The sequence below is a fragment of the Musa acuminata genome, chromosome BXJ1-6, assembly GCF_036884655.1.
Source record: "Musa acuminata AAA Group cultivar baxijiao chromosome BXJ1-6, Cavendish_Baxijiao_AAA, whole genome shotgun sequence".
In the NCBI taxonomy this organism is placed as follows: domain Eukaryota; kingdom Viridiplantae; phylum Streptophyta; class Magnoliopsida; order Zingiberales; family Musaceae; genus Musa; species Musa acuminata.
The window spans coordinates 28,567,501-28,579,736 of record NC_088332.1 but is presented as its reverse complement, the minus strand read 5'-3'; the positions used below and the strand labels follow the sequence as shown (position 1 = coordinate 28,579,736).

Genomic DNA, 12,236 nt, shown 5'->3' with positions numbered 1-12,236 from the left:
CTAAAAACCCAATTTAGCACTCTAGAACTAAGCACATCGACGTTAGGCATCATTTAATACGCGATCATGTCCTTAACAATAATATTGTTCTAGAATTCATTGACACAAAGCATCAATTAGCAGATATATTTACAAAAGCTTTGAATGAAGACCAATTTGAATTCATTAGAAGGGAATTAGGTATGTTAAATTGTCCCTAAGAATAAACTTGTTTGAATGGATTTTCCGTAAAGTTTTTCATTCTCTCTTCGTTCCTCGGTGAATCTGATCCTTCTCTTTCGATTCTAAATGACTTGTTAAATTATCTTATCCTATCTTGAGTCAAACACTGCTCCCATCTGATCAAGATTAATGATTTTATGATATTTTGAATCTCGAAATTGATTTTGATGGCTTGATTATGAGTTTCAAGTTGACGAATTGAATTTGAATGGATTTGTATTCGAATTATGATCTTGACTTATTGGAGTTACTACTTAAAACTTTTTTCTTATCCCAATCTCTTCTTTGTACATCTACAATTTTTGTTATTTATAGAAAGAAGAGATTTGATAATATGGATGAATGCTGAATTTTCCTTTAAGATGAACTCTGCGCAAATATTTTAGCATACTTAATTTTGAATGATAAAATCTTTGTATGATCAATGATAATATAGATGAATGATGTATGATCAATGATAAAATCTTTGTATGACAAATTATGTGCTTCTAGTCTCATTCCCTTTTTGTTGATGACAAAGGGGGAGAAAAGTGATGACTTGTATCATTTTAATAGCATGACTTATATGAATTGCAAAAGCTTGTGTGATATGAATGTCTTATATGCCTTGTAAAATCTTTGAGAATATCGTAAGATCGATTGATCATATTGAAAGCATGCCTTACATTTATATCATGAAATTCATGTTGAAAATCTTTATCTCCTGCCGTAGTAAAAATTGTCTCTTATTATTCGACTTGAAAATTATTTTCATCGAAGTTTTGTATTTACTATTGCTTAATGAGAATAACGATAAGTTCTACGGTTAGAACTTATCGGTTTATGCTTGAATTCAATGGATCAAATTCAAGTGTTTTTATCTTCTCATAATATGGCATATAGATAGGGGGAGTTATGTTTAACTCCGTCATCAATTGATTGTCATCATTAAAAAAGGGGAGATTGTTGAATCTCGGATTTTGAGGATAAAATCAATTGATGGGTTAATTAATCTAATTCATATTATTGAGTTAAGTGTGCAGGAGTAACTACGATAACCAAAAAACACAAAGCAAGAATACTAGAGTCAAGTTCGTTGGACGTTTAAGAGTCCGAAGAATCGTCGGAGATGCTGCCGGAACTAACCGAGAAGAAATCGGGAACCTGTCGAAATTTTTGAAAGTTTGCCGAAGAGATCGTCGGAGGTTCATGGAGATCACCGAGAAGGCTCAGCTACTCGTTAAAGTCATCAGAAGTTCGGGAGCTTGCTGGGAGTCCGTCGGAAGAAGTTCGTCGGAAAGCTCGCCGGAACAAGACTCGACGTTCACGGTTGAAAACTTGCTTAGGATGTGTTTTGTTATGTAGTTCACTTGTAATTAGGATTAGGATTAAGAGATAATCCTATATCCTAGTTAGGGGCCAACTGTGCCTAAAATTAGACTTGGTTTGGGCTAAATTTGAAGCCCAACAAGTGAACCGAAGGGTCTGGCGGTGGCACCGCCCAGCACCCGAGAGCTGGGCGGTGGCACCACCCAGCACTGTCAATGTCTGACAGTGACAAGCGGTGGCACCGCCACTGACAGGCGGTGGCACCGCTAGCATCGGGAACCCAAAGAGAATTCAAATTTTGGAGCCCAAATTTGAATCCTCTTGAGGCCTATAATTACCCCTCAAATCTCAGCTGAGATTACAACTTTTTGACCAGCAATTATTTGAGAGAAAAGTCTTAGCTTTGTTTTCAATTTGCTAGTGTTCACCTCCTTCTTTCTAGCTAAAAATCTGTAAGAGAGTGAACCGCTTGTAAAAAGTTGTAAGAGGGGTATTCACCATTCCCTTTCAAGAGATTTGCTAGTGGAAGGTGGGAGCCTCATCGAAGAGGGGCCTCGCAAGTGGATGTAGGTCACTTGACCGAACCACTTTAAAAACGACGTAATCTTTGGTTTGCATTTCATTACTGCTATTTACATTACTGCAAACCTTCTTACTTGTTTATTTCCTCTTTACATTTGCTGCACAACTTTGTGAATACGCTTGCAAGTTAAGCACTTCCGATTCCGATTTTTATCGTATGAAAGATTTGTCGAAACCAACGTTTTAATCCGCTGCACTAATTCACCCCCCCCCTCTTAGTGCCACTCCGATCCTAACAAATTGATGTACAATCATCACACAAGACATACAAGGCAAAGAAATCTTGTTATTTCTATATTATGAAATATATGATATCAAGGCTCATGATTCATTTGAAAATATATAGCACAAAAAGCAAATTTAAACATTCTTATCTAGATCACATTTTACAAGAAATTTCAAGTATCAAATATCAAGTAATCATCATGTTTCTTCAAAATTCTTAAGTCAAGAAGTCAAGGGAAAGTTCATGATTCGGTTAAAACAAAATTTCATTCAAGTTAATTCAAAAAAAAAAAATCATAATCAAATTATCATTTTTGAGATTCATAACATGAATAACATTATTACTATTTCATCAAAATCAATTTCGAGATTCACACAATTTCATGAAATCATTAATCTCGATAAGATGGGAAAAGCATTTTCTTTTTAATTGATTCTTTTAACACATCATAAAAAACTCATTCATAATTCAAGTGATTTACAAGATATCATAAATGAATTTATCACTTGTATTTCATCAAAATCGAGAACTCTAGAGATAGAAAATGATTGAAGCATTTAACATGATTGAAGCATGATTCATATTTAAAATGTATCTTATGTCGTAAATACGAATCAAGCATTTGTCAAATCTGAAATCATCCTCAAAATTACATTCAATAAATTCATATATGACAAGCATAGATTTATTGAAAAATCAATAAGATAGAGGATTACATTTCATTTTTATAAATTTCTATTCATGTGATTTGCTTCTTATGAGCATGCCTTTGCTTTTAAAAAAAATGTCAACATTCAAGATAGAAAGGTAAATTTCGTAAAATAAATTATCAAGCATGATTCCATGATAACATCCTTTTAATATCTTGATATTCATTATCAAGTATGATTTCAAAAAGTATGTTCAAGAAAAATCATTAAGACCAAATACATGATACACTCATTTATTTTCAAAATATTCATCATGTTTATTTTCATGAGATTCACAAGATTGGTAAAATAAATTCATTAATCTCAATAGGATATAAAATTCATTTCCATTTCATACAATTGATTTCATGTGAGGGTGTTCAAGTCTTTTTGTGAAAACATGTATCATCATTTAAAGTCAAAACATAAGTTTCGTCATAAAGCCGTCAAGACCAAACACATCATGATATCACGTCTATCATCAAAAGACTATCAAGAAATTCATATATAGATGTACATGCACTATGTCATCTTAATATGTCATGAGAATGTCATCTTAATTCATCATAAAAACGATTAGACCAAAAGCATATTAATCTAAAATGAGAGGTTCAAATCAACATTTACTTCAAAAACTCATGCATGATGTTTACATATGTATGGATTAATCTTAAGCATTATCACATATCATATTATCATCCCTAATATTGCATCATTCAACATTTCAAAACATAACATGCATGAAACCTTTGTAATATACTTTTCATGATCAAATTTTTTAATTTTTCAAAGATGCTACAAAGAAAAACATGATATGATTTTTGAAAAACAATTTGGTTTAATGCCCAAATAGAAATGGCTCTTTTCGGCTTTCAAGAGGGTCACTCTCTCATTCGTCCTTCCTTTTTCAATGGGACGGACTACACTTATTGGAAAACTCGAATGAGAGTTTTCTTGCTTTCATTGAATCTCAATTTATGGCACATAGTCGAAAACGGATTTGAAATATTTTCTCTTCCAATGAACAATTGGAATGATTTGGAGAAGAAGACCTTTTCTCTAAATGCAAAGGCTATGAATGCCTTATTTTGCACTTTAGACAAAAACAAATTTAATCGGGTTTCTATGTGTGAAACGGCCTTCGATATTTGGCATATTCTCGAAATCACACATGAAGACATGAATAGAGTTAAAGATTCTAAGATTAACCTTTTAATGCACGATTTTAAATTTTTTTATATGAAACCAAGCGAAACCGTTGTTGATATATACACCTGTTTTACGGATGTCGTCAATGGTTTAAAAACTCTTGGTAAAACTTTTTCAAAATTTGAACTTGTTAGTAAAGTTTTACGCTCACTTTCTAAAACTTGGGATTCAAAAGTAACGACTTTATAAGAATCAAAAGATTTGAACCATTTCCCTCTCGAAGAACTTATCGGGTTATTGATGACCTATGAAATGACGTGCAATGCACATGAAGAACTTGAGAACCACCTTCCAAAGAACAGGAAGGGTTTTGAACTTAGAACAATTGAAGACCACTTGAGCATAAGCTTAAGTGATGGTGAACTTGAACTACTCATGAAATTCAAAAAGTTGAAACAAAAATTAAAGAACAAAAATAAAAAGAACGCAACTACTTGCTTTGAACACAAGAAGAAAAAAGAACTTTGGGATGAATCGAGCTCCTCCGAAGATGAAGAAAAAATCAACAAAGGCGAGGTGGCAAACTATGCCTTAACGACTTTCGACGATGAGGTAATCAAAACCCCCTTAATTTATTTCAAAATTACATGATGCTTTTCATGATGCATTTCTTTTTTTTTATTTAGTTAAAAAAATTATTTTTTGAAAATTGCATGTTTAAAAATGTAATACAAAAATTGGGATCATGCTAGTGATTTCGAAAATGATAATAAAAAATTACATGTTTAATAACAAAATAATTTTATTTGAAAATGCCTTACGCCCAATGAAACCATCGTTGATGAATATGATTTATGTTTAATGGTTTCTTTGGCTTGTATGCCTTATCATGATGAATGTTTTGAAAATAAATGTTTGTATAGAAGGCTTGAGGATTTTTTTGATGAACCTTGTCTTTGGTTTTCAACATGATGTATGGTTTTGACATAAGAACAAAAATTTGGGTATGCTAATATAAAGTCAATCATATAAATTAAAACTAAAGAAGTTTAGATATCTTTAAGAATCAATTATGTTCACCGAAACCATGCTTGATGTCTTAATGAAAATGTAATGATGATTTGAAAGCATGCTTAATGAATTTATATTTCGAATTTATGCATGATAATTTTTGTGATATTTTAAAAGTTCTTTTGGGTGTTAATGAATGATGCATGGATTTGAAAGAAAAGAACATGCATGTATGAAATCAATCAATACGTTGAAACAAAAGGAAGAAAGCATTTTTCTTGAAAATTTCTTTTTTCTCTATCTTATCGATTCTTCACTAAGAGACCAATAAAATTATTTATGCCATTTTGAATCTCTTTAAAGAAATGTTGAGATTTTGATGATTTTGACAATTTGAATTTGAATGAGTTTTATCAAAATCATGATCTTGGTTTCTTGGAATTACTTGATATTTATATGAATCAAGATTTTTCATGATCTCCTAAGAACTCTTTATGTTATTTATTTAAGAGGAGATTTGTTAAAATGAATCACTATTTCTCTTGATTTCTCAGAATTATAACTTGAGTATTCTTTTTATAAATCAAGATTGTTTACTATGATTCTTTCCACTATTTGAGTTATCTAAAAAGAATCATAATATGTCTCTTAATATTCACAATTTGTCTTCATGATTTGTGCATCTCATCACCAATTTTTATTGTTAATTTTCATGTGATGATATGAAATCATGCAATACTCATGATATTATACAAATGATAAGTTATGATCATAATAGGATATAATGACATTTAGATATCATCATGATTTGAAATACTTTGATTTGTTGCTAAAATGATGTATTATGAATGTCTTAGTATCCATGTATGATATGCTCAAAATAATGATGAATATTTTAAAAATAAATATTTGTTTTATGTTTGATGATTTTACATCTTAATAATGTGCATGATCAGTTGTAGTGATGATTGATTTATTTTTAATATCATGCATGAAAAATGAAATGTAAGATTTTGAAATTGTGCATGTTTTAATTTGAATATATAATGATGCACAAATAAGATTGATACTTACCTTTGTCATAATATGAAAATTGATATAAAGGATCTTCCCTTCTTTTTGACAATGACAAATGGGGAGATAAAAGATGCTAGCTCGCATAATTCAAGAAGAAAGCAAAAATTGCACTTCTCAAAAGAGAAGAAAGAACTTGCTTCTTGAACATCTCAAATTGTTAGCTTGCCTTTTTGCAAAGGAAGCAAAAATAATCGCACTTCTCAAAAGAGAAAAAATTGCTATCTTGAACATCATTAAGAATTGCTGGCTTGAAATCTCAAGAAGATGCAAAAATATGCTATCTTGCACGTCGCAAAGAAAAGTAAATATGCCAACTTGCACATCTTTAAATTTTCTAGCTTGTATGTTGTACTACCTTGCATATCTACAACTTGATAGCTTAAATGTTCTAAGCATGCTGTAACACTTGCTAAATTTTCTAACCACAAATTGCATGATGATATTATGTTTTTTCATGCAATGATTTGAACTTGTATATTTAAACACTTGATAGTGGTACTTCTCCTTTTTGTTGATGACAAAGGGGGAGAAGTGTCACGACCCTCAAAATATCCATGATTTTTAAAATTTTCGGCACAGACCAATCCAGGATCCAAACTAACGTTTGAGGACACTGAAAACATTCTATTCATATTCACATCCATAAAACCTATGCAGTTTATAATCATATATCACATCACTCGATAATTCACATTTATGGCAACCCAAGCCAACTTGACAAACATGAACAACATTTATAAATCCACAAGCTAAATAAATTATACAATCAGAACTCCAACTATTCACCACAAGTTCATATCGTCATAAATTAGACTTAACATTCCGAAATTCCAAATAAGAGAGATCTTCTAACACTTTTACACAGTATATCCATTTCGATCATCAGAACAATTCATTACATACAAAATATGCTTATACAACAATAGCATAACAACCAACAGGACTTGCCCATAATTCTGAATAGCTATCCACTGCCTCAGCCCAAATCAAACATCTCGAAGAGTGACAAGCTGACCTGAAAGGTTTATATAACAACAGAGTGAGCCAAAAACGGCTCAGCAAGTGACAAAGCATATTCAGAACAAAAGGAACAGTTTGAAACGAGTAAGGTATCATAATGCAAGGCAGAATACCAGAATTCTCAAGGATACCATCTCAATAGATACCAAATCATACGTATCATGTCATTCATAACATATTTGATCCATAACGAATGGAGCATAGAGTAATTGGAACATATCAATGGCAGATAGGACATTTCAGAACAAATCAGCTCATAGCAAATGGAGCACAGAGTAATTTGGAGCATATCAATGGTAGATAGGACATTTCAGAACATATCAGTTCATAGCAAATGGAGCACAGAGTAATTTGGAGCATATCAATGGTAGATAGGACATTTCAGAACATATCAGTTCATAGCAAATGGAGCACAAAGTAATTGGAGCATATCAATGGCGTATGAAATGTTCCGGAGTATATCAACGACATATGGAACATTTCGAAACATATCAACAGTGGATGAAACATTTCAGAGCATATCAATAACAAATACCGTACAGAAGCTCAAACGTCGTCTTTGACGTTGCAAACATATCAATCTTATCCAAAGCATGTACAGAAACACATAACCAAAGCTCTGGATATCATATCAAACATACAGAAGGTGTAGTGGGATCTCAGTCAGAATGTGATTCATCCATTTCTGAATGACCACCTGACAAAAGTCTCCCACGTTTGGGAGCTCCATCCACCCACGTCTAGGTGAAGTCAAAGGGGGCCGGCAGAGCATCGCAGGCTCTAATCACATACCCACGTAGCGGGCAACAAGCGCATACAGAATATCCCTCATAGCGGGACCCCACATAGCGGGCAAATAGCGCATACCCTTTACCATTTCTGGCAAAGGTCCAGACAATCCCACACACCAGAGTACAAAAGGACAGTTTCAACAATAAGTAGCATATATCGGAAGCACACGCGGAACAACAAACGTACATGTGCCTTTACGAGTCAATCCGAAGTAAGCAATAATCGTTCACAAGTATATTCAGACTTGAAAGGAATTGAAAGCAAGGGCACATATGGAATCCAAGCAATCACTTATACCTCAATTCAATAAGAAGATTTGATGAATTCAATGTCCAAATGAATGAAACTGGAATAGGCACATATCGAAAGCAAATGCGGAACAATAGGATATACATGTGCCTATATGAGTCAATACGATATAGCATAAACGTTACACAACAGTTTTCAAGAATGCAATAATTTTAAGGACAAGAGCATACAAGAATTCAAAGCAGTAATATAAAGCTCAATTGAATAAGAAAGCTAAAGGATATCAATCTCCAAAGGAATGAAACCAGAATATTAGAAATCGACCAAAGCTCGATTTCTGGCAGAATACAGAAGGCACATTGAACAAATGATTCAAACTATCAATCGTGCTCCAATTTACTCAGAAATAATCATTGGATAATACTTTCAGATAAGACAGGCTTCATATGAATTGAACTGTCCAACAGAGAGAGTTACAAATAATTTGGTAAGCAAGTGTCGTAGAACAAAATCTCTGTTGGCAGAATTCATAATGTCAGATTCAACAGATAATTGGATAGGTGTTTGGATTCCAAATCTTTCAATCCATATATCAAAGAAAGGTCTACGAGTCTAGTTTCCAATGAAATCAATTTTGAACAAATCAGAGTTTCCAACAAAGACTTATAGGCAGCTCGGTATCAAAAGGTCAGAATATCAGAAGTTGCACAGATTCGAATCGTTACGTCTAAACAGGAGATATATCAAATGCAAGGCTAGAACAATTCAAAGTTCCTCATATTCAAAGCAAATGTAGAGATAAAAATGACAGTGAGGAACGATCAGGATACTTGCAATAGGAAAGATTAGAGCAATTATAGGAGGAACGATCAGGGAACTTGCAATAAGAAATATCAGAGCAATTATAGGAGAAACGATCAAGGAACTTGCAATAAGAAATATCAGAGCAATTATAGGAGAAACGATCAGGGAACTTGCAATAAGAAATATCAGAGCAATTATAGGAGAAACGGTCAGGGAACTTGCCTTTCAAGGATTTCGATCCGAAGATCCAAAGAAGGTGCTAGCCCAAATCCTTCTACTTTTCCTCCGTGTCCTCTCTCTGTTTCGTTTTGTGCTCCCGTTTTCTTCCTTTCTTCGCAACTACACCACGTGTCGAACATCGAGGCACAGTCACCTGCTTTCTCTTACTCTCATTCCTTCTTTTTCTTTCCCAAACGCAGCTGCCACAACCGCCGCCGCTGCCGCTGCCACAATCGCAGCCCCTTCCACCGCACTACCTTCCTTCCTCCCTTCTCTCGCAGACATAACTGCTGCATACGCAGTCGCTGCCGCTGCGACCGCAATCCCGTCCGCAGCCCCTTTTTCCCCCTTTCCTTTCCTTTCTTTCCCAGCTGCAACTGCCGCAGTCGCAGTCGCAGCCATGGCCGCAGCCACCACAACCGCAGCCTCTTCTTCCTCTGCTACTCTATTTCCTCTCCTACTTCTCTTCCAACTGCAGCTGCCACTGCCGCAGCTGCCACCCCTTCTCCTCTTCCTCTCTTCTTCCTCTCCTTCCCTTTCTCTTCTTCTTCCTTTCCTTCTCTTCTTTCCCAGCCACAGCTGCAGCTGCCATCACCGCAGCCGCAGCCCCTTCTCCTCTTCCTCTCTTCTTCCTCTCCTTCCCTTTCTCTTCTTCTTCCTTTCCTTTTTCTCTTTCCCTGCCACAGCTGCAGCTGCCATCGCCGCAGCCGCAGCCCCTTCTCCTCTTCCTCTCTTCTTCCTCTCCTTCCCTTTCTCTTCTTCTTCCTTTCCTTTTTCTCTTTCCCTGCCACAGCTGCAGCTGCCATCGCCGCAGCCGCAGCCCCTTCTCCTCTTCCTCTCTTCTTCCTCTCCTTCCCTTTCTCTTCTTCTTCCTTTCCTTTTTCTCTTCCTCTTTCCCTGCCATAGCTGCAGCTGCCACAACCGCAGCCGCAGCTACTTCTTTCCCTTCTCCTCTTCCTTCTCCTTCCTTTCTTCTTCTTCTCTCCCCGCTGCAACTGCTGCAGTCGCGGCCGCAGCCACGGCCGCAACCTCTCCCTCCTCCCCTGCTCATCTTCCTCTTCTTCTTCTCTTCCAGCTTCAGCTGCCATCGTCGCAGCTGCAGCCCCTTCTTCCCCGGCGTCACACACACCCTCTCCTCTGTTTCCTCTGCAGGAAACAGAGGTATCACACCTCTTTCTCTTCCTCTTCTTCTTCTTCTCCTCTTCCCCTCTTCCCTTTTCCTCCCCAAGGCCACACATCTCCTCGCTGCAGCCTTGCCGCAGCTATCTTCTTCTTCTTCTTCTTCTTCTTCTTCCCTTTTCATCCTCAACGCCCCACACATCCTCTCCTCTGTTTCCACCTGCGGGAAACAGAGGTGCTGCAGCCCTGGCTGCTGCAGCTGCCTCTCTTTTCCCTCTTCTTCTCCTTCTCTTCTTCTCCTCTTCCCTTTTCCTCCCCAAAGCCACACACCTCCTCGCTGCAGCCTTGCCGCAGCTATCCTCCTCTCTTCTTCTTCTTCTTCTTCTTCTTCTTCTTCTTCTCTTCTCCCTCTTCTTCCTCTCTTCTTCTCCCCACGCCCCACAGCTCCTCGCTGCAGCCCTCGCTGCAGCCACCTCTTCTTCTTCTTCTTCTCTTCTCCCTCTTCTTCCTCTCTCCCTCCTCCTCTCTTCTTTTCCCTCTTCTTCTTCTTTTCTTCACTCCTCATGCCCCACCGCTCCTCTCTGTTTCTCGAAGAAACAGAGTGCGTGGGAGGCGGTGGGATAAAACCGAAATTTTCGGTTTTTCTTTATTTACTTCTTTTTACAACTTAACAGTTTAGTCTTTGAAATTTCTATATTTACATATAGGTCCTCCGATTTATAAATAAATCTTTATTAATAATTTTTAAAAGCGAGGGATATTACAAGAAGTATGTTGATGTTATGCATGATTTGATCATGACATATTGCTTGGATTTTTGAATCCAAGAGTTTCTATCAATATGCCATATTGATAGGGGGGAGTTTGTTTAAACTCTGGGAGTTAAGATTAACTCTGTAATCAATTGGTTGTCATCATCAAAAAGGGAGAGATTATTGAATCTCGTATTTTGATGATGAAACCAATTAATAGTATTTATGTTTTAATCTGCGTTTTGAGTGACGTAGGATGCTTCGATTAGGATGAGACAATTAAAGCAGGAAGAATCATGTTGTGCCGGGGGAAAACATGTCAGAAGATTGGACGTCGAGCCGATGGATCGGTCGACGTATCGACCGAATGCTTCGGGCCATGGATTCGGGCATCGGATCAAGAAGAGTGGATATTACGCCAAGGATATCAGAGTAGTGGAGTTAACTGGCTGATTGGGTAATAGGCGGCAAGAGAGGATGATGCGTCGAAGAATCGGATGAAGCAACAAGGGACCAATGACATGCCGGACAACATGATTAATGCTTAGTATTAATTTTCTAGATTGAAGTATGTTTTTACATGTGCAGGATTAACTACGATAGCAAGGTATGAAGCAAAATGAAGTCTCGAAGTCAAGGACGCGACTTCGTTTAGAGTTCGAGAGTTCGTCGGAAGTTCTAGCGGAACAAGCCGAGAAGTCTCAGAGCTTGCCAAAGAAGCTCATCAGAACTCACCAAGAAGATCATCGTGAAGTCCAAAGCTAGCTAGGAGTCCACCGGAACATTGCCAAGAGATCGTCGGAAGTTCGCCGAAAGATCGCTGAAAGCTCACTGGAAGAATAGACTTACGAACTTGTTTAGCTGATTATGTCTTATATTTCGGGTTAGCAAGTAATTGAGTTTGGATTTGGGCCAACTCAATTAGGGGCTAGTTAGGCCCATGTAAGGACTATGTTGGGCCTAATGACAGGCCCAAACAGTGCCCCAAGAAGTCTTACCGTCGTGGCACAGTCTTCG

At 36.6% G+C, this 12,236-nt stretch overlaps 1 protein-coding gene across 1 annotated transcript; it reads right to left on the bottom strand.

Moving 5' to 3' along the window:
- Positions 1 to 6,978: 6,978 nt before the first annotated feature.
- LOC135676660 (vicilin-like seed storage protein At2g18540) lies at positions 6,979 to 10,949 on the bottom strand. The gene is made up of 2 exons (XM_065188071.1): positions 9,352 to 10,949; positions 6,979 to 7,279 (listed from the first exon to the last, which is right to left on the bottom strand). The coding sequence occupies exon 1, from the start codon at positions 10,667 to 10,669 to the stop codon at positions 9,806 to 9,808; it is 864 nt and encodes a 287-aa protein (XP_065044143.1). The 5' UTR covers positions 10,670 to 10,949; the 3' UTR covers positions 6,979 to 7,279; positions 9,352 to 9,805.
- Positions 10,950 to 12,236: the final 1,287 nt, after the last annotated feature.

What these genes read in the sequence shown, in the direction of transcription:
- LOC135676660 (XM_065188071.1), bottom strand. Translation starts at nt 10,669, where the DNA reads ATGTGTGGGGCGTTGAGGATGAAAAGGGAAGAAGAAGAAGAAGAAGAA.